This window comes from Anopheles funestus, chromosome 2RL, assembly GCF_943734845.2.
Source record: "Anopheles funestus chromosome 2RL, idAnoFuneDA-416_04, whole genome shotgun sequence".
NCBI classification, from domain to species: Eukaryota; Metazoa; Arthropoda; class Insecta; order Diptera; family Culicidae; genus Anopheles; species Anopheles funestus.
Genome location: NC_064598.1, coordinates 19,562,620 through 19,584,931, shown reverse-complemented (window position 1 = coordinate 19,584,931; position 22,312 = coordinate 19,562,620). Strand labels below are relative to the sequence as shown.

General features: G+C 43.2%; 5 protein-coding genes across 18 annotated transcripts in view; 2 read left to right on the top strand and 3 right to left on the bottom strand.

The window, feature by feature from the left end:
* LOC125763086 (galactosylgalactosylxylosylprotein 3-beta-glucuronosyltransferase P) overlaps nt 1–17,716 on the bottom strand; it is a 58,450-nt gene extending 40,734 nt beyond the window's left edge. For 2 of the 13 annotated variants that reach the window (XM_049425893.1, XM_049425888.1), the window contains exon 1: nt 6,864–8,915. The gene's annotated coding sequence lies outside the window, so the exon portion shown is untranslated. Of the gene's footprint in view, nt 1–6,863; nt 8,917–17,605 lie in introns of those variants that run through there. The other 11 variants (XM_049425899.1, XM_049425890.1, XM_049425891.1 and 8 more) reach the window with 11 other exon arrangements.
* On the top strand, nt 11,939–15,170 carry LOC125763068 (serine protease filzig-like). The gene is made up of 5 exons (XM_049425849.1): nt 11,939–12,202; nt 13,007–13,207; nt 13,278–13,522; nt 13,586–13,888; nt 13,959–15,170. Exons 1-5 carry the CDS (start codon nt 12,197–12,199, stop codon nt 15,037–15,039), a joined length of 1,836 nt encoding a protein of 611 aa, XP_049281806.1. The 5' UTR covers nt 11,939–12,196; the 3' UTR covers nt 15,040–15,170.
* LOC125763066 (complement C1r subcomponent-like protein) lies at nt 15,479–18,502 on the top strand. Of its 2 annotated transcripts, none has more exons than XM_049425846.1 (7): nt 15,479–15,868; nt 16,438–16,622; nt 16,682–16,946; nt 17,026–17,328; nt 17,399–17,545; nt 17,626–18,109; nt 18,175–18,502. In XM_049425846.1, exons 1-7 carry the CDS (start codon nt 15,584–15,586, stop codon nt 18,360–18,362), a joined length of 1,857 nt encoding a protein of 618 aa, XP_049281803.1. In that variant the 5' UTR covers nt 15,479–15,583; the 3' UTR covers nt 18,363–18,502. The 2 variants fall into 2 exon arrangements, with proteins under 2 accessions (XP_049281803.1, XP_049281804.1); XM_049425847.1 differs by having other exon boundaries at nt 15,480–15,868; nt 16,682–16,940.
* Nucleotides 18,403–19,208, bottom strand: LOC125763143 (ubiquitin-fold modifier 1). Its single transcript, XM_049425983.1, has 3 exons — nt 18,989–19,208; nt 18,861–18,917; nt 18,403–18,774 (listed from the first exon to the last, which is right to left on the bottom strand). The coding sequence occupies exons 1-3, from the start codon at nt 18,994–18,996 to the stop codon at nt 18,576–18,578; spliced, it is 264 nt and encodes an 87-aa protein (XP_049281940.1). The 5' UTR covers nt 18,997–19,208; the 3' UTR covers nt 18,403–18,575.
* Nucleotides 19,209–19,531: 323 nt separating this feature from the next.
* Nucleotides 19,532–22,133, bottom strand: LOC125763065 (MAU2 chromatid cohesion factor homolog). The gene is made up of 5 exons (XM_049425845.1): nt 21,790–22,133; nt 21,548–21,727; nt 20,958–21,483; nt 20,418–20,880; nt 19,532–20,344 (listed from the first exon to the last, which is right to left on the bottom strand). The coding sequence occupies exons 1-5, from the start codon at nt 22,012–22,014 to the stop codon at nt 19,810–19,812; spliced, it is 1,929 nt and encodes a 642-aa protein (XP_049281802.1). The 5' UTR covers nt 22,015–22,133; the 3' UTR covers nt 19,532–19,809.
* Nucleotides 22,134–22,312: the final 179 nt, after the last annotated feature.

The following is a 22,312-nucleotide window of genomic DNA, read 5'->3' as shown; positions in this document are numbered from 1 at the left end:
ACAAAACGAGAAAGCATGAGGGAATATAATCCAACCTAACCAAAAAAGGACATTAATAGTTTATTGATGAACGTTGGTCGAAATTGTTGCGTTTCAATGTCACATCAACCCTGACAGTAAGGCTTAATTCTTTACCTCTAATACTTGAGCAGTTGAGCTGGCTTTGGGGTGACGTCCTTCAGCCCTAGAATGATAATGGACATACACGTATTTTCTTTTACTTTCGCACCCGTAACACCCACACACGCACAAATCATAAGCGGATTACTATCAACATTTGTCGTTGTTGACCGAGCGTTACTCGGTCCTTTTTCTTCCCCATTCGGTCAACGCAAAACTATGAACGCTCTCCATGGCACTCCAATGCGGCACCGAGGAAAAAATAAAAGCAAAATTTAAAAAAAGAGATGTACAAGAGTTTGAACTGTTTAGTTTTACCAACAGCTTATCGATAGTGGTGGCCATTCGAGATGTCTTGGTGAACTTTCCCTTCCGTTGAACGGGGGTTTTTTTATATTGAAAATTGGATTTCTTTGTATCGACCTCGTGGTACATGGAGGCGCCTGGTGCGCCATGTGGATTATACACACCTTCTTAACTAGCGGTCCGAAACGATTGGATAACTTTGTTATGCACAGGAGACTTGAAGGTTATATTATATTTAAATAGCTCCTGGTTGAAAAAAAATACTTTGGAAACTAAAGTATTCGTTAAAAGTAGAGGTTTCAACATTTTTTTTGAGAAAAAAAAAATCATTGAAAACAAATTGGATTTATTATGTTTTTTTAATGTTTTTATTATGTGAACACAAAACATTGTTACACAATATTTAATATTAACACAAATATACTTGTTATAATCATTCATGACTTGTTTAATGATATCACATATAGTTCCCATTTTTGGGATAAAATGTTTAAACTTATTTATAGATAAGTCTCTATATCTTTAGTTATACTGTTTTGCATTGGTTGTTATATGACATTACATTATATTAATCAATCGATTCAACAATGTAATTAATTTTAAACTCTTTCACATCCATCTTTTTCATGTTGGTCAGCAAATATATTTTACTTTAAATATATTTCACTTACACAACCACAGAGAAATTGTTCCCACCATTGCAGTGCTTTCGATTTTTTAAAACCAACGCAAAGTCATTTACGAAGCGAATGACTATCCGGAACAAATCCTAACGACAGCGGCTTACCCATTAACGAAGAAGAATGTGAGAAGCAATTTATTCTAATAGCAAAGTCCATCTCAGATATGTGCCCTGCATAGTTTTCTCCATTTTCGTGCACAAAATATCCTTTTGTTTTCACGGTGAAATTTCGCTCATCCACATATGACCGCTTACGATGAATTTTCCACTTCCCCAAAAACCGTTGCCGGTACACACGACTAAATGGCTGCATTCAACCGAAAAAGGGCCACGCCCTAGAACCGAATGCCACCGGTTGATGGCCCCCGGGTTGAACCTATGGGGTCCGGTAATTCCTTTAATACCATCGCCAAAGACCCGTGGCTTAGTTTTGGCCCTAAATTTCATCGCCCACCGTGTATGCGTCGTGCCTGTGGACGTTCATGATGGCAAATGGTGGTGATGATGACGATAGCCAGCAATGAGGCAATCTTAAAAATAATGGACATCAGGCACTTTTACTACCCTAGGGAAAGTTGGGGCCCATCCACCACAGGAAGTGTTCCCATATGACCTACTCCGCAGCAAAGCGATTGGCCGTTCTGGCGAGCTGCCTAACAACACCATTAGGCGGTATTGCGTGCGTAAAAGCCGTCCATTGCAGGTGTGCCCTAGCAGGGGCAGGATGGACGGACATAGCAGGATGGGACAATAGCCAGAGTGCGGTAGGAGGAGATGTGTTATACCTTGGAAAAAGTGAACTTCCCTTGGAACGGATGGTGAACAGCAACAAAGCAGCCGCACGTACACAAGAAAATCCGTTCCCCATAGCAAAAAATTTTCGCAACATTTCGTCCACATACGCATCCAGCTAACCCGTCTACCTAGTGGCACCATTTTCCTAACATTAAATAGCACTTCATTGTCGAGGATTTTGTTCCTCGCGGTTTAGTTGATGCGTGATTCGATCCGGTTCCGTAGTTCAAGCGGAAAAATCGGAACAACCGCACGTAGGGTCGTTCCATTTACTTTTCACGTACTTGTTGATGACAGTGCCGTTTCCAGGAATGAGGAAGAAGCAAAGCAGAAAAAAAACATGAACGTCATCGTTTGGATACGCGCTGGCGATTTAATCAATCGATCCGCCATTGCAGCATAATTCGGTAAGGAAGTGTTCGTTGACGAAGGGGAAGCCGAAAATGGAGAACCGAAAAAGGAGACGTTTAATGAAATGGTTTTAATGTTTTGCCATGGTAACGTTTGTAGCCGGAAATTATAGTTGGATAATAAAACGTTTCTTGTCTCATGTTTTGACGCCATGTGACTTCCTTAAGTCGAACCCCAAGAAGTCCTTCTTTTGTCAACCTAATGGGGCTTGAACTGGTCATATTTAGAGTTTCGAGTTCAAGTGGCAAAGTTATAGCCATTTTTTAGATACTTTTCAAGTTGAACAAACTTATCTCGAGGGAGATTTTGAATTTTTGCAGACTGAAATTGCTTCCGTTTAAAACTTTCTCAATTAACATATTTGCAAAGCCTTCATAGTGTGTCAGTCAGTTGTATTGAAAATCCCAACTACAGTGCTTGGTTCGAAAGGTCATGATGACATTCGATCCACGACTTATGGTTTTAGATTAAGAACCAAAGTATTTCATGTTATATATAGTATTTTCGAGTTCAAGTTAGAAAGTTGTAGCAATTTCTACAATCGTTTATAAGATTAACTAAAATGATTCGTAGTAAAACAGGAATTCTTTGCACTCTCTGGACCTTTTCGGAGCTAAAAATTATATCATTTAAAGCACATACTGACAGCTTTAAATTTCTTTTCAGGAAGCACTAGAAATTGGGAAGAATTCCACGATCTAGCACGACCTATTCTAGTTCAATTTGAACAGAGTCTAGAAATGTTTAGAACGCGCTAGTTGTGTTCAAAAACTTTGTCCTCTAATTAGAAGTTATTCGCGTTAATAAATCGCAAAATTTGAAATTTACAATGTGGATCTTTCTATTCAAAAATATTCGTAGCGTTAAGAACGTTAAGTCTAGCAAATGATGTACCAATGTTCACCGTTTACTCAGCAAGTCAAACATTTAAATCTTTACAAAACTAGTTCTCATAAAACCTACCATAAACGCTTACAGAACTAAATGGTTCAACACATTACCCCAAGAAAAGTTGCCGCGCTACGTAAGTCTAGCGTTACGAAGATTTAAATTCTCGACAAAGGCGATGAAATATTTATTAGCTGCTTTCAGAAGGTTCCAAACTTTGTGCTTCGTTTTGTGCCTCCCCGAAAACCGGTACCAAGCGACTGGATGATTTTTCATCCATCTTATGGTTGTGAAGCCACGTACAAAACAGCTCCCATTGGGAACATTTGCGGCACAAAATCACACCAACAGTTTTGATTCACACTAAAGCCAGCTTTATTACAGTGTGGCGCACCTGACGGTAATGACCGGGTGGGTGGTTTTTGCATGTGAAAATATTTTTAAAAAATCGCTGTCCGATGACGAACTTTCCGAATAAATCAAGAGCCACGAATTGCTTTAAAAAGATTGCTTATGAAGCATGAAAAGATTAGTTGTTTTTTCCATTTTGTTTGTGCTATATAAACCTATTTTACATTTATCAAATCGTGTGAATTCAAGTTTAGCTGCACAAAAAGAAAAACATAGAACATTCACACTAACGTTCTAACAATCCCTTCGTACGTAAGGTTGCAATTTTAAAGGACAGTACTTTGCTCAACACTGTGCACGAATGCATGTTAATGATGTCGCCAACGACAACGAAGCTGGATGCAGTTGAGTTGCAAAGTAATGCTAACTTCTTTGCATCACTCCCAGCCGTACTACACTCAGGTGAAGCATCCGGAAGGAAACAAAGAACGAACATACAAAAGCTAATGGCACTCGTTTGGCCCGTTGTCATCTTAGTGTAATGATCACACAGCGCCTAGGCAAGGCGAACAGCAGCATCCCAAACCCCGTGCGTTGGTCGATAGATACTGGGGTAAGGCGAAAACGATATGATAATGGAAGCACAACTCTTTTCTTTTCCTTTCTCCGCATCCGTATCTACTTTGCTACAATTTTTAATCCATTTCCGACGCTATTTCCCCCTTGCTCGAGCCTTTTCTTTATGCTGGCGCTCTCTGCCTTACACAATTCATTGAGTGGAAAATCTAGGGAAAAGAACTAGTAACTGCTCGGATGCTTTATGCTGCTAAAAGCAGTGAACTGATTTCGCGATTGCTTTTACTGCTACATCCACCGGGGTTGTAAGTAAAATGAGCCGCAATTTAATTTATGATGGGTGCTCTAAGTGGTTAATAAATGTTTTTAATTAATAAACGCAAAGTCTAAAATATTTCTTTTGTATTTTAAATTGCGTTTAAACTGCGGGCGCTTGTTATAAAGCAAAGGTTCAGATTCGAACCCACGACAGCCGTGTGGTAAACCGAATGCTTAGCTCGTTGCTATGGAGCCGTTCAGGACATTCAATGCTATGTTTGCAATAAATGGTATAAAGACGTATCTTGAAATGTTTTTGTTTGTTTAGTAATATGCTATATACATAATTATTAAATTTTATGCATTTATTTATTTATGTATATATAAATGAATACATATTGAACTAATTTGTTTTTTATTTCTAACATAGTAAAATGTTTATTTTAATGTTTTATTTTATTTCTAACATAGTAAAATGGTATTATTATTCGTATCAGTTTCGGTGCAACTTAATCGTAAACCTTGACATTAGCATCGACTATTCCCGTTCCAATGACAGCAAAACGAATTGATTTCTAATCCTTTCATCCATGGTAAGAAAAGTCATAAAATCTCACTACACACGACCGAGGCCAACGACATCGGGTGTATAGAATAAGCTTTTGTTTGTCTATCGATGAATGCTGTTCGCATCGTAGCTTTCTTACCGTATCTTATAAATAGAGAATGATCGTAAATCTAGCTTCCCGCCATTCAACCGTTCAGGGGGAATGCCTCCAATAAGTCTGTTTACTTTATTGGCCCGGGGAGTGAGGTTTAGCTAATTAGCTATTGGCACGATCTCACACCAGTGTGTAACGTGTTTTTTTGCTGTGAAGGAGAAAGAACAACGCACACACAAAAAAAGCTTCGAGATGTGTGTTCCGTTACTCCATTAGCACATTATCAAAGAAAGATGTGTTTTTGGGGGTTGTTGTTTTCTGTTTTTTGCCATCTTACGTGCCATCTTAGAACGTTAGTCAGAAGAAAGGTGTTAGGGCGCATTTTACAGTGTTAATCTTGTTTGCAAACGTACACAAAGATATGACAGATAAATTTGTTTGAGCGCAGACGGGTTTTTTTACCGACCGGCAGTAAAACATGTCCGTTTGCATCTAAACATGCGTGCCAGGTAGTATGTAATAAAGTAACTTTTACGAAAGAGCGTGACATTTAGAGAATATTGTGCACGCGAACGATACGAAATACAGGTGGGCTTGTTTCACCATGTAAAGTATAAATCAGTTTGATGCGATATAAAAATTGAATAGCACATAACAATCAGCATATGATGGGCTCATTCAAAATATTCGCTACAACACATTACTGCTATCATTTCATTATCCATTTTTATTATAGTATCACTAGAACAATTTTACAAGAGCTGAGTTATGTTTCAATGGTGGAACTAATGGTTTATTGCTTGAAATATTCGCTTCAAATTGTTTTCGAAAGTAAATAACTAATTTGTCAATTTGAATATGTATCTTTCATCAAATTCATCAACTTATTTCCCTAACAACCCTTCTAATATATACTAATCAAGATTATACACATTTCAATATTGAATGGAACGTATTCAACTTTCATGTTTCCTCATTTGATTAAGTACTTGGACTTGTTGAAGATAAATATAAACTATTGTATTTTTTTTAATTGAATTTATTCTACGGAAGGTCAAGTAATATATAAAAAACTAAGATATTTAAGATTAATTTAAATAATTCTTACTTGTTGCAGGATGAGTTCAAAACTGATATCCCTACGAAATCTCGATTACAATCGATTTTGGGTAAAGAAATTCGATCAAGAATCGTCAATTAAACCAAATCAAAAGTTCAGAACTTTGTAAACCTACATGCAAAAATACGTCCTTTACTCTTCGCTTTGTTCCCCCACAAACCGGGACTCCAAAACGCAACTGATACCGTCGTTTTCCCCCAAGAGGTCAATAAATAAGCTTATTATAGAGCGAAATGGAGCTGCGTAGCCGTACGCATGGCGGCACGACCTACACCACCACCGGCTGCGCACACCAAACGTCCGGGTCGGGGTCACTTTAACGACCAGGTTCCGGTTCCCGGAAGTATCATCTATCATTTGCGCCAACCCCAGAAACCGCTCTCAAAAACCATACAAACCTTGCCCCGGTCAAAACGGTCCACGGACAAGCACACACACACACACACGCGCGAAAGCATTCGAATGTCCTTCGGTGCCGGAAATCGAAGGAAACGAACCACAAATAATTCGTTTTTTTTCCTCCCCCGAATCCCATTGGAATGTAAAAAACACACCGTCGCGGATTATGGTGAAGTATTTGGCAAAAGGGTTTCATCCTTGGGTGTCCTTTCCGGAAGATGGACGCGGGTAGACAACGGTAATGGATAATGGAAGACGCTTACCCGTAAGATGATGATAACTTGATTATCCTTACCTTTCGTGTTGTGACAGTTCAATTTATCACGCTGCATCCTTTCGTGCCGGGGGGGTTCTGTGTTTGTGTGCACACAAACGGCGATACGCTGTACGGGAAGAAGCAATTTTTCTTTCCCTGCCCCAAGAGCCTGGGTTATTCAATATCCAACTGTTCATCCGCCGTGGACAGACGAAACGGTCTGGCACCGTAGACACGCGCGGAATCGTTGATAAATTGAATTCTTCACCCAGCACTAACACACACAGCAAACGAAATGCAATACCACTAGGGAGAGAGAGAGAGACCAGAGTACCAGCTTACTAACGGGCAAATGTGATCTGGTCACGCTGGTCAGTAACTAATCCTTGTCTGGACCACCTTTTTGGGGGAGGACCACCGGAGAGAACACTATATTTTCTTTGAATTATTGGTTATTAAACGGAACCACCAAACGAAACACGACGATAACTGCAATGGCAAAGAAAATATGAATCCACCCAACATCCTGACTTCCCACTGTAACTGTCACCTGGTGTACGCATACATCTGCACAGATGGCGAAAACAAAGGAGGCGACGCACGACCGGCAAAATTTATTTTGACAGATGATCTGTCTCGTCTCGTCCTTTCGCGAGGACGAACACACCAACTCGTGCTCAGTTTAGCGTGCGGTTCAAACTTCACCACCAACACAAACGCACACACACCACTCATCAATGGAACACTTCAAAACGGCCATGGAGAAAACGAATAAATAACCACGATTTAAAAAAAAAGAAGCAAAACAAGACCAAAGGACGGCTTTAAGTACCTACAAACACATACAAAAACACACTAGTTCACATACACTCGCGCGGGTACGTCGCTGTGGAAACGCTACAAGGCAGAACACAAGCCTAGCAGGTGAAGGATTAAAACAGGACACAAACCCTAAAGGGAAAACACAATGAGCGGAACTGTTTTTGCTTTCCCGGCTGTGTGGGGTTGGGTTTCTAATTTATCGAAACACCACCCGGAAAGGGGGCCATTAAACGTTCCAAGGGGTTGTTACAGGTACGCACGGTAGTAACGGTGTACGGTTTGCTTCCCTTTAATGTGTACGCACGCAAGTAAACACGCACGTGCGAGTTAAGGTTCCTCAACCTGGGCATACAGCCCTTGGGTTGTTTGTTTGCGCTGCAAAAAGCAAAAGGGGTACGCATGTTCTGGGAATCCCGCATGGGAAGTGGAAAAAAAAACAAGAGCAAGATTTCATCCCCGTCGCGAGGGTTTCAGGATGGTGTATATAGGGGAGCTGTGGAACATTTACTAGTAGCAGCCGGACACAGGTATTATTAAGCAATTTAAACTCAATTTTCACGTATGGACGTATTGTGCCCGGTAATGGTCTGCGTTCGGCAACTACCGCAGTCAGTCAGTCAGGTTGTCTGGAACGCACACGAAGGAAGCAAACGAACGTTTCAAAACATAACTTCTACACTATTCTCGCTCTTTGGCGAAACAATGCGTACGTTGTGTGCTGTGGCGCTTTAATGCTTGTTTTTCCAATATTTTTTTCGGGACTAATTCATCGCAAAATGAGACATTTTCTTTTCGTGTCCACAAAACGATAGTTGAAACGGCTGTTCTCTCTCTTTGCACTTTGAATGTTTTGTTTTTGCACCGACCACATACACACACAAAAAAAACGGAAACAATCGATAACCTATTTTTCCATCGCGCGCTCTCTTCTGCTACCACGGTGTAGCGTGTGCGTGTTTTCTGTGTCCGTTTTTTTTCGGTTAACGCACTTGCAGTACCTAGTGTGGTGATCAAAATTCACGAAAAGTTGTTCTACACTGTATACCAGCATACACTTATAGCAACGAACTGTTGTACGCCTACTGCTCGCACAGTTCAAACTACACACACAAATTGGTGCTGGTTGGGCAATACTAACGATGGATCATCATCTAGTAGACGACGATTACCGGGAAAGCGTATAAACTCGGTTCGACAAGCACGCGCAACTACTAACTGCTGTTGTCAAACGGTCACAAATCAACTGTGTTCTCCAGCATCAGCAGTTCGCCCGTGGGGCTTCGAGGTTGCCGAGAGAGAGCATTAAAACGGAGAGCGCAAACGAATGCGCTGAGAGTGAGCGTGTAGTTTGCATGCAGTCGGTGGAAAATTGCAGGGTTTGCCACGTAGAATGGCATGTACATTCTTATCCTCCTTTCTTTTCAATTGTGATAAATATCCTTATCAATATGGGATTCGAACGTCCTGATGGTCTATACAAAATGAACTGAAGAATATCACAGATAGAATTATTTTAATTGAAAAATCTTCGATGTTCTAACCTAACTCGAAGTAAGATTGAATTTTAAATGTGCTTCACAAGACATTCTGTTTTATTTTTTTTAAATTTTACTATTAAAACAGTAATATAACGAAAGCTAGAGCTCATTGGATGCCCGGCATCTGATAGCTCGGATCGTGTTTCCAAAACTTTTTGCCATAAAACGTTAATAGTGTTTTATGAAAAATGGGACTATATGAGATTTATAAGAAGTATATTTTTAGTATATCAACCTTTGTAAAATGTTATCATTTGGCCACAGATGACAAACATAAATCAACTATTTTCATACCAAAAGCCCTGCACCGTTTGGGGAGACCAAATGGATTAGATTTTCTTTCCCAGCTTGTTCTATCACTTTCTCATTATGTTGTTAGCTATATTTCATCTCCCTCTTACGGAGCTGGAACTGAGAATTTTACACTGCAAGCGGTGAGTATTGAGAGCAAAAACATCTCCAACTTAGAATCCCAAAACGATATCTATGCCGGTTGCGGCAAACGGCAACTGTTTAAATAAAAGTGTCTTACTTAACCACCAAAGAGTACATACTATCGTAAAACCAGCTCAAACTTGTTTTTTTTTACAGCTGACTTTTCAGTCATTAATGCTGATGCAAATAATTTCCGAACCGCTCGCAATCGCATTTTCATTAACGATCAATTTAAATTGCTTGTTATCGCGCTCTCCCATTCATATTTTCTCTCCCATTCTCATCACTCACTCGTTCACTCACTCTCACTCTCTCTCTCGCAATGCGGTTTGTTTTCCTTTCGATCAGCGACCAGGCAACCGCTCGGGTTTTGCTGGAAAATCGTTTGTTTTCCTCACGGGTTTTCTTCGGTCATCAGTTTTCCGCCTGCTTTTCTTCCGCCCCGCAAATTATGTTTTCTTTCCATGGAAACATACACCACAAACCATAACCGGTCGGGTTTCGACACGTTCAAAAAGAGCGCTAACTCTCCGCTCACAGCGGCCGAAACAATTCAGCTCAACAAGGTTCGGAAAATTGCACTATTACCCCTTGGTTTCCCTTCTCTTTTTCGACATCGTTTTTAGTTTTTTTTTTGCTACGAACACGTTTCGCACATCGGTTGATAGTGAGCGAACGAGGTAGCATTAGCAATTCAATTTCTAATCGTTGCCAGATTAATGGAGCACCGATTTGATGCAACTGTGCCTCCCGGTTGCAAATCCGTTGCAACAGTACCCCCGCCCTGCAATGACCTTGCAACCGGGTGCAACGGTGCATTTTTTGTTGTTGTTGTTGTTGCACCAGTGATTGTTATTGTTGTTCCCGTATTATTCGGTCTCACACCATGCATGGGCACCATACCCGATGGTGGTTTGGAGGTCGGAGGTCGCCGGTCTAGAGATATGACGGTCGATAAAAGCTAGCGGCGGTTCGTCTCCTGCTTTGCAATTGTTCGTGTGCCCCTGTAGCTCTTTATGTATGCTTGCTAATTGTGCATTGCATCCAAAAAGCGAGGGCTCCTCATCTAAATGGATGGGCGCTTGATACGAACGAACCGATGCAGATCAGATATAATGCTGGTTGCAATGGATTGAATTGACCAGACGGTATGGGTTTGCTATTCGTTTCCCCGTAGCACTTAGAACTCGAACGTACATAATTCAACTTTCGTCTGAAATTTAATCATTTTTGGGAATTGAATGCAATGGAAGCTGCCGATATGCGGGATGGCGTGGAGCGGAATTTTTGTGGTGATTAAATTAGATACGCCGTTATGAGAATGCTGGGAACTATTTTAGGAAGTCAGGAAGATAGTGTTAGTAATAGACTAAAATTAAGCACACAAACATGTGCGCATTGGAAAGGATTGCTTTTTAGATTGAAATTGTTCTTAATCCTAACTTGCAATATAAACTATAAAAAATAGCTCTAAATCGCTTTTCAAAATTGGCCTTCCATTAGTATATATTTAGATAGCTTTATGTGGGATTTAGGGGCGGCCCGATGGTGGATGTGATAAACGGCGCCAGTCCACACGGCCGGACCGGGTTCATATCCCATCAGGAGCGTCCCCCCCTAGCAAGGACTGACTATCCGGCTACGTGGTAAAAATAAGTCTAGTAAGCCAGAAATGGCCGCCGTGACCTGTAAGGTCGTTAAAGCCAAGAAGAGAGAGATGTGGGATTTAGTGTGATATTACAGGGATGAAGATTTCCTGATGAAACCGATAAACAGAAAAAAACAATAGAGCTCTATTTTCTTGAAGATAATTGACGATCACTGGAGATCACAACAACACATAAGAAAGAAAGAACAAACTGGATTTTGTCAGTTAGAATCTAGAATTACCTTCAAACAGTAGCAGTAGGTCTTGAAGGATTTAACGAGGATTCTCCTCGATATTCTCAGAACTCTCCAGATGACCTTGACGAATATTTTTATTGGCGATTTTTTGTTATAACGGCTTACACGATCTTACACGAGAGAACCGGGTATGAAATCTCGTACCAATTATTAGCACATTTCGTTTAAACCATTTCTCCGCAACTCATCTAATAGCACCTCTTTGCGCGTCCGTTTATGGCATAAAGATCACTACAAACAGGTAACTTACCTCTAACCGTGACCTTCACTGGGACAAGTACATCTTAACCAAAAACTTTCCTAGCTTCTGCAGGTAACCGCATGGAAATGGGAATCCCTCAAGGTGCACACTGATGTGCGTTAAAATGTGACCGACCTACGTCACAGTGACTTGTGACTAGCCGTACGGAACGCATGTCTGATCGCACTGTAACCGTAGAGACAAGTGCAAGTGAGTGCTATCAAGCATCGCAGACACTTGAAGCAAGTGAGATCAGGTGAAGCAAAAACTAGTTACATTCTTAGTGTCGTAGCCGTAGCCGGACGGTGTGGTTTGTTCGTTCCAAAGTGTCGTCGTGCAAGCTGCACGAGTGCAAAGTTACAGCAGTAAAGCAATCCGATCGTCACGAATCGAATGCCGTTAGGATAGTGTTTTGTGCCACTTATTACAGCATGAAGGTGAATTAAAAATATTAAATTTAATGCGCATTTTAGTGAAGAATTAGCAGGACACAAAATGATTTGAGTGTTTGAAATCTTTAAAACAGCTCGATATTAATAGCGATCTACAAAGTGAACCTGTTTGCGATGATTGTTTCCTATTTCACCGAACATTGTGTGCGATATGAACAGGTTTTTCGACCATTTCGTCTTCTTTCGAACGCAGTTGCGCACCACAGTAGTGCAGTATCGTATTTCAGTGGAAAATTTTGTACGTATCAAGAACCAATTCACAAACAGTGCACAATGTGAGTCTGGTAGATCGATTCTTCTATTCCTATGATAACCTGCCTGCTGACATCAAGCCCAGTTTGTAGCCGTATCTTTCCCTTCTACCGATCGTTGAAGTCACCAAGCCGCGTCGTTTACGTAGAACGACAGTGGCCTAAGTATTGGCGCTTGCTGGCAAGTGTCTACTCATGATCATTGATTATTATTCGATACGATCTGCTAATTTCGCGCGGTGGAGGGGCGGGTGATCTTGTGTCGTGATGATGGGGGACATAAGGGGGCCATGGGGGTTATCGCTACACGCGAGATGGCCGCTGACTGCATTATACGCATATTTAATTAAACATCAAACCGGAAATGCCTGTAGGTGGAGCAAAACAGGCAAAACGGAATCTCACTATTGCGATGTTATGAAGCGTCGATTAAATGATCTGTTCTAGTTTGTTTTTTTATGGAAACAGTTTGTTCAATACCCTACAACAAAACAAAGCACGCTTCCTTAATGCAATCTGCGTTCTCTTGCACTTGCAGCTACTCTATGCGTTAGCAATTCTGAGCGCCTGCGTCAAGATCAGCCATCAAAAGACGTCTCCATGTCCGGCAGTGTTTTCGTACGACGAACGCGATGATTCATACGATACCTGGTTCGGGACAATACGCCTGAAGAGTAATGTGCCCCTGTACGGTATCTTTGTGGACATTATTTTTTCCTCACCGGTGCTTTCGTTTGGGGTTAGTTATCAAGCAAAAGCTCTTTGTGGTTTGATAAACCGTAATGAACCTTCCTCATTTCCCATTCCAGACATTCCTGCGGCAGTACAACACGGACGATAATGTCCATTTCCACATCATGGACAAATCGTACCGTGTGCGGGCAGGTGAGGTAGTGATCGTTAAATTCTTCGTACGTTACGCACCGGACCGACCGGTTCCATTGCTGCGTCAGATCCGGTTCAATGGACAGAACATTTGTACGGAAACGCGCCAAAATCCGGTACGGCCGAATGCCCGACCAGCTGGAACGAACTATGGCAATCCGCAAGTAGCGTAAGTAGCATTGGTAGTTGAAGCTTGTAGTAGCCACTAACCGTTCCCTCGTTGTTGTAACAGAACGTCTAGCGAAACTGATGACATTATAGCCGATGTCTACACACCCGTAGTACAACCGATCAATTCCCACGTAACGCATCCACCCGTAGAATCCCACGTACAGCCCCTGTACTCCTCTAGTTCCTTAGGCTCTTCGCGCAGTAGTAGTACGGTGGCCACCAGAGCTACCGATGCGAAGAGCTCCCACAGTTCGCCAGCACACTCTGGCGATGTGTATCCACCCAGATTCAACACAGATGACCATGTGGAACACTCGTCAAGCTCGACTGGAAGTGTAGATGGGAAGGATCACGACACCGATCGGTAGATCATTAGGCGGTTGAGATCTGATAAAATATGCATTCGATAATATATGCTCTCTTCTCCTTTCTAGTCACAGAGTTGCGAATAGACGTGTCACTACGACGACTTACCGACCGATCGCCGACGAGCGTAAATGGGATCAACCAACACCAAGATCACTTGTACCGGAGAGTGCCACGCAGCGTGTCTCCAGTGTTCCACTGATCGCTGACAAAGGTTTCACTACTCTAGCTCCAATTTCGGTCACAACGGCTACTCCAAGCAGCAATCGCGAGCAATACTTTGCCGGAGATTATGCATTCCTTCAGCAGGACAGTTCACCAAAGTCTACCCAAACGCACTACATCAACAAATACGAGGGAGACATCTGTGGTACGGTTGTCCCGAAGGCGAACCCACTAGTAACGCACGGTACTGTATCGGAACGGGGCCAATTCCCATGGCACGGAGCCCTGTACCGGAGTACGGTAACGGAGCTAAAGTATCTCTGCGGCGCTACGTTAATATCGCGCCGGGCAAGCATCACTGCAGCACACTGTGTGACGCTGGAGAAAAGCACCAAACCGGTCGATGCTGGCAGTTTGCTACTGTACTTCGGTAAGATTGATCTAGGCAAATGGAACGGTCCGGAAGAGGATGCCCAAATACGTACGATCCACATCCCGGCCCAGTATCAGCACGAGCGGTTCTTCAACGATATTGCTGTGCTCGTACTGAAAGAGGACATTAAGTATAGCAACTTTGTGCGGCCCGTCTGTTTGTGGAACTTTGACGATGACTACAAGGCGCTGATCAACAAGATAGGGCTAGTGCCGGGTTGGGGATATAACGAGCATGGGTTGGTCAGTTCGAGGCTTTCCTTCGCCCAGATGCCGGTGGTAGCGCACGAAACATGCATCTGGTCGAACCGGGACTTCTTCAGCAAGGTCACCTCGGACACATCGTTCTGTGCCGGGTTCAAGAATGGTACCTCCGTGTGTAACGGTGACAGTGGCGGTGGTATGGTGTTTAAGCACAACAACCTGTGGTATCTGCGGGGCATAGTGTCGGTCAGTGCGGCACTACAGGATCGATTCCGCTGTGACTCGAAACATTACGTCGTGTTTACGGATGCGGCTAAATTTACGTCCTGGATAAGGAGTCTAATGTAGCTATTACAGTGCCGATGAAAATGTTGAGAAACAATAGTACTAGCACGAATGTTTATAATATTAAGAATATGTAGATTACTGGAATAATTTAGTAACAAAATAAAAATGTTACCCATATGTTACGAAGATTACGTATTGGATGTTTTCTTATTGCTCACAAACTGTAGTACAGATTCGCACGGTTTCCCCAAACCGATAATTCTAGGCTTATCAACGACGTCACTCTAGTGGCGACATTGTGTTCTTTGACCGAGGCGATACGTCATCATTAAGAGTACTAGTCAGCCTTTGCATCAGTAATACTCTTAATCCACCCATCCATCATCGTCTAACCAGGGTTACGTGTGACAGAGAGAAGGAGAGAAAAACAGAGAGGGAACGCGTGTTGATTGAAATGCTTGGCGCCATTATCAATCCCAAGGGTCGGGATTATCGGACAGGCGTGTTTGGTTCGCGCTCGACGCTGGCATTGCAGTACGCCACCGATCTTAACTCATTCGGTCCGTGATCTTCGACCAGTAAGGAGCTATTACGGCCAGCTAAAATGGTTCACCACAGTAGCAGACTAAAGATTCCCACCACGGTAATGTTTTACGTTGTGCTATTGTGTGTACCCGTCTGTACATTGGCCACCTACGTACGCATGGGTCAAAGTGCAGAAGTTCGTTTACCAACGCCACAGACAACAAGTTGCAGTGATCTATTTACGATCGATCATGAAGACACATATCGGAAGCAGTACGAAGGAACGCTTGTATTACGTCCCAACATAACGATCCGTTACGTGCAGCTGGTAGTGCAGTTTGATCGTGAAGTGGAACAACTCACGGTAAGATATGGCGGAAACTGGTGAAAGGATTTCTGTGGACTGCTAGATCGCACCCCGATCGCACCTTATTATAGTAGTTGCGCCATTGCAACTTCGTGATCGTGTGGTTCATGTTTACAAATAATACGTACGTAATGTCGTGCACCGATGCAAACGATGCAGTATTTCATTTGATAAAGGCTTGCCAAGGCAAAGGCTATCAATGGAGTATGGAGCAAAAATGGCGTGCAGTTTGTTGCATTTCTATTAAAATCACACCTGCACGTCTCCAATTGCAAGATGTTGCTGTAGGAAAAAGAAATATCTTTTTCATTACTAATTCACTAGCCAAAGAGGTGATCATTGATCGATCCTGATGTGATGCATAGTGAGTCACACTGCAGCGGTGTGAAGAGAAATCTTCCATTTTGCACTGGTAGTAGTAGTTACCAGTAGTCGAACGTCATCGCTTTTCGCAGAAACGTCTAGTTAGCGATCACGCCCTAGAAGTAGCACGACGCTTGATGTCTATTGGAAACTATTATTTATGATAATTGTTTTGATAATGTATGCATTTGTATTCAAATCAGAATTACTTCGGAAGAGTCAGTACGATCGATCATCACAGCTTTCACATTGCAAATCTGACGTACCCGTTGCGCGCCGGAACCGTCGTGAGGATTCCATTGGAGGTGTCCTACACATCCGTTACTCCGCCGACGGTCGTTCGAATTGAGGTTAACGGTGTTACGGTTTGTCCGGTAAACAATTTAAGGTACAAACCAGTGGACAGAGTCGATCTTCACCTGATACACAACATGCTTTCTTTTGTAGACCACTAATAAGGAATTTCCGTGATCCATGGATAGGATCTCCTGGGCAAGGTTCAACCAGCACCAGTCAACCGGAGGTACACGCACGAAATGGAACTACGGTACCGGCACATCAGTTCAACTCGTCCTGCCAAGCGATACATACCGGTGTGATCGTTTCTTCGGGACGTTGGGATGCGGTGATTCAACTCGTAGCAGAAAACACGGTTGATCGTGCCTTGATCGAGATTGTTTTCGATCAACCAGTGTACATGATGGGGGTAGGGGTAATGAAGGGCAGAATGAGGGAGAGGAGCTTTAAAGGACACTTTCGATTGAGTAACGCTTTCGCCTTCTGTCCCATAGAACCCATTCGGTGAGGTGACAACGGATGATAGTGTGCGGTTTAGGATCGAAAATCGAACCTTCATCCTGGCGAAGGATGCAGAGATAGAGTTAAACTTCTTCGTCCGCTACAATCAGATGGGACCGATACCGGATGTCGTTGAGGTGAACTTTAACGGTCACAACCACTGTCAGCAGCGAAAGCGACGCGTGTTGAACGAACCGCAGGAAAATAATTACCGGAGAACGACAACTACCACCACGGAGCGCACCGTACCGGAGGGAAACCGGCGCATCGTATCCCAACAATCAATGGAGGATACGGTAGGACATGTTTTTTTTAAAGAGAAGAAAAGCCCACCTCATTAACTGATCGTTTTTTTTGTTACTTTAGTACGATAGTTCAAGTTGGCCATTGGAAAAGAACGAATGTGCTACAGTTTTAGAACCGATCGGTACTCGCATACGATCGCGAATTATCGGTGGAATGGCATCTAACCAAGGCGAACATCCGTGGCACGTAGCGATCTATCTTGACGAGGTGAGTATTTCTCGAGTGACACACATTTGCAAGTAAAATTATCTCTGAATATATACATACCTGTGGTATAACTGAAACAGGAGTATCAGTGTGGTGGAAGTATCATTGGAAGACGCTGGATTCTAACGGCCGCCCACTGTGTCACACGTCAGAACACCAATGAAACGCTCGACGTGGACCTGTTTCGTGTGTACACGGGTATCATCGACATCAGTACGATTGATGATCATTTTTATCGTACCGCCGATGAGGTCATCATACATCGGGACTACAATCCGGTAATGTACACGACGGATATAGGTTTGCTTCGTCTCAAGCGTAACATCACCTACAACAGCTTCATAAAGCCCGTCTGTCTGTACAACCGGACGGTAGACATCAGTACGTTCTATGGTCGCGAAGGTAAAGTTACCGGCTGGGGCTTTAACCGAAATGGAGTGATCAGCAATGTGCTGAACTATCTCGAAGTTCCGGTTGTCTCGCAGAAGATGTGCTCCCAGCGTAATGTCCAGTTTAATGGTGTGCTTGCAGTAGGCGAATCTTTCTGCGCCGGACATGCGGATGGTAAGTAGTGGGTGACGATGGCAAAGAAAAAGCTTTCTGACAACGCTCCCTACCATCTTTCGCAGGTAACTCCGTGTGCAACGGTGACAGCGGTGGTGGATTAGTGTTTGCCGAGGGTTCACGCTATCACGTGCGAGGCATCGTATCAATCAGTGCACAGCGTCGGAACTTGCTCCTTTGCGATCCGAACCAATATTCCGTGTTTACCGACGTTTCCAAATTTCTACACTGGATACGTCAGCAAGTGTCGTAGGTAAGGTGACCGAACCGGGGTGGAACTTAAGGCGCTTACGTTATGAAGAAAAATATTTATTTCAATCGACACAGCAAATGAAGAAAAAAAAGCAGAATAACAATTAATAAAAATGCTTTCGCACAGAGCGGACGCGCGGATGTTGTGTTGCGTATCACATAATTACGTCAAGAGCAGCGAAAGAAACCAATACCTCTCTTGCAAGCAGGTCATTCAACAGCTTCCGACACGATCCCGGGGAATTAACCGCAGTTCGGAACCATGCTTGAGGAACACGGTACCGGCGGTTTGCTGCGGATTAATACCAATACCATCGTCCGTAATGATGGCACTCGTTGCTGGTGGCACTTTAAACTCTTCTGCGGCAAACTTTAGAACCGCCGTGAAGGGTGTCGCTTCCGGTACGCTTAACCTGGAATGCGGGAAGTTAGCGGAAGAAACACCGTTTCTATTACATCATGTACAAAAAGGCTTAAAGCAGGTTGAAAAGTAACTTACACCTTGAAAGGCAACTTCGGATCGGATGTGAGTGTAATCTTAAAGGTAACCTTCGATCTGGAAGGAGAAAATACAAGTGAAAGTACGATACAATGTGGTTCAAGCGCTAGCACTTCCCCTTCACTTACACTGCCATCGCTCTGTGAGGTTTTGTCTAATTTGTATAAATTATACGTGTATCTAACACAAGATATGATTATTCTAGTGCTTGGGAATGTGTTGTAAAAACTGCTGAAGAATATCCAACAGCTGTAACTGGATATCTGCTTCCACAACTCACCCCAAATGGACCTAGCAAAAATTGTCAACAAATGCAACTGACACGTTGCCGACACGCATACTCACACACATACGCATCTTTCGCGCTGTCAAAGGGAAATATGATACAGTGCTCCCCCCAATTGATGCTACACCAGCCCTTTATTTAATTTTAGAATTTTTTCCCTTGACTCTTTTCCACAAGTACATAAATTGTAAAACGAAAATTATCTTTCTGATCCTCTGCACAGCAATTAATTACAAACCGTTCCACTCACAACACAGGAAGATCATTGTTTTCGCCCGGAATGTCAGTCATTTTTCGCCCGGCCTTTTCGCCTTCATTCAAAGTGTTCTTGTTTCGCAGTGATATTGGAATCCTTTTTGGGGATAAGTAAGTAAAAAGTGCACAATTTAAAGCGAAACGCTTGAGTTAAAATTTATTTCATTTACACACTTATTTCACGCATTGCCTTTGCCACACAGGCAGACAGTAACATGTACTGTACATAATTTTTTTTCATGTTGCCTCGGGGAAGTATTTAAGGGACCAGTGAAGTCAGAAAACAGCTCTCTGCGATCAAAAACCACACCTTCCTGGGCAGGTTATCCATCTCTACAGCATGCGACTTAATCTGTGACTTACTAAGTGACTGTATAATCGGTCCCGGTTGGCAACTGGCTGGCCCGTCTACTGGAACATAATTTGCTGATTTAACGTTCCCGGTAATCGCACATACGTTCCACCCGATTGCTGCTGTTGCTGTTGCTGCTGTTGTACCACTATCGGTACTCCCGAACCGGAAGCGATCGCCACCGGTGCTACGATGGTTGCGGTCGGTTGTACCAACAGATCCTGGGACAACATCGGCAGCGGTGGATCACCCTGGAACCAATTAATGAGCGCATGTTCCGGAAATTTGGTACACTTCAGCTGATCGGCAATTAGGTTCTGGGAGAAGTTGACGTGATTGTTGTACGCTTCAATCTCCTGCGTCGGTTCCTTCAGCATCCGATGCAGATCCTTCAGTATGGCACTGCCCCACAGCTGTACGTGTATGTCCGGAATTTTGGAAGCCAGCTGCATTGCCGGCGTAACCATGTTCATGCTTTCCTTCGAGTTACCGATGCTAAGGAACACGTGGCTCAGTAGTACGAGCGAACAGGACGTCAGTCGGTTCAGATCTTCCGCGTTTGCCATCTTAAGCGTTTCACGCAGGAAGCGTCTGTTGGAAGATGATGAAAAGTAACATTACAATGTTAACAACGAATTACACCCGATAAAACCCAACTACTTACTTAGCCTCATGGAAGCTACTCTTGTGGAATGCGTTCAATCCTTGCACGTAGTAGAAACTTCCCATCAGTGCCTGGCTGTTGGAGCATTGCGAATTTTCCTGCTGTATCTGCTCGAGAATGTTGCGCAGATCCTGCTCCCGCTTCGTCCGCAAGTAAACGATGGCAAGGTTCAAGTTGGCAAACAGTTTGAGCTCCCGTTCGGTCGTTTCCTGGATACAGGCGTAAAATTGCTTTTCCGCATGCTCAAACAAGCTGGTAGACATTGCGTACAGGCCGAGCAAACAGTGCAGCTGTGGCGCGTGCTTCTTCAACAGAAATTTGTTCGAAGACGACAGGCACACATCCTTCGCCAGTGCGATCTCCTTGATGGCTAGCGATTTGTTACCCATCACCAACCGGCACATGATGATGTGCTCCAGCAGTATGATCTGAAACACTGCCAAGATCGGTTTGTTTTCTTGCGCTGGGAAGATGGAATGGAAAAAAGGACAAACATTTAGTTTTAAATTCGTCTAAACAGTCGGTTACACGCAACCTTACATTTAAGTTTCTCGATTTGGGTCAAAGCCTTTTCGGTGTACTTTTGCGCCTTGTCCATGTATCCAGCCATCATGGAGTGTGACACGGTGACCAGATAAACGAGCACGTACAGCTGCTCCTTCGGTAGCCACATAAACATTTCCGTGTTGTTTTGTCCGAAGATTTGTTCATCCGATGGCCAGTTCGGTGCAATGATCGTTTGAATGCTTTGCTGTAACATTTTTAAACTCGTTTTCACCGTTTTCACCTGTCCCAGCTGTAGATAGTGGCACACTTGTAGTACGTAGAAAAACACCTTCAGGTACTCCTTCAGATGAAAGTTCTGGATGGAGTGGTCGATGATCGGGCTGGCTTGGCTCAGTATCGCTAGGACATCATTTGTTTTTCGCTCGATCATCATTATCATGGCGCGGCTTAATAGAAACAATGACTTCAGATACGTCGCGTTCGATTCGTCCGTTGATTCTACACCCACTGCCAACAGTTCCGAGGCCAGCGTGTATTCTTTGTCCGTTGCGTGCGTTTGCTATTGTTGGTGGAAAAATTGCTTAAAACAAATGAAATTGATTTCTAAAGCTACGGCCACTTACCGCTAGCTGGAACAGCAGTTTACAGTGCCAGTAAACATTGTGCTGGGATAATTCGATCGCTTTCCGTAGCACTGGTTTTGCGAGCGAACTTTGATCCTGCTGCTGGTACAACTGTGCAAGCAAGCTGGCCGTGTCGAACTTTACATCGTCGAAGTTGTTGATGTTTTCCGATAGGATCCACTGAAAAGAAGCCACAGAAGCATTTATAATTTGCCTGAACCTGGCATTCTTTCCCTACTAACCGCTTGCTCGAGATGGTTCTTTGCTAGGTCGGTATTTTTTGTGTAGGCCATCAGTATCTGCCCGAGCTGTAGGTGCGTACGGGCTTCCACCTTTAGCGGTGGCTTGAACGTAAACAATGCCTGCAAGCACTGGATGCACTTCTTGATATCTGGCGGAGTCGAAGTGCGAAAGTATTCCGCCAGTCCCAGCAGGGATATGTAGCACGCATCCTGGGAGGATGTCATCAGACGGACAGTTGGACACAGAAAGTGGAAAAGCGGACGCGAAATCTATTTTTTTAGCGATGTTTGGAGCAAGCGAAAGTACCGACGACGTAAACAAAAGCGATGCACTGCGTTCGCACATTCGGCACCGACAGTGGCCAAGCTAGTTGACATTTTGTTAGCTTTTTTTTTATTTATGCACAAAAATATTATATTTATACTTATGTTAAGCAGAAATAAATGTAAAAAAATGTGTTTTTTAATCTAAATTCTTCTCACAAAAATTATCAAGCAGGAAACAATTGTTTGAATAAAAAAG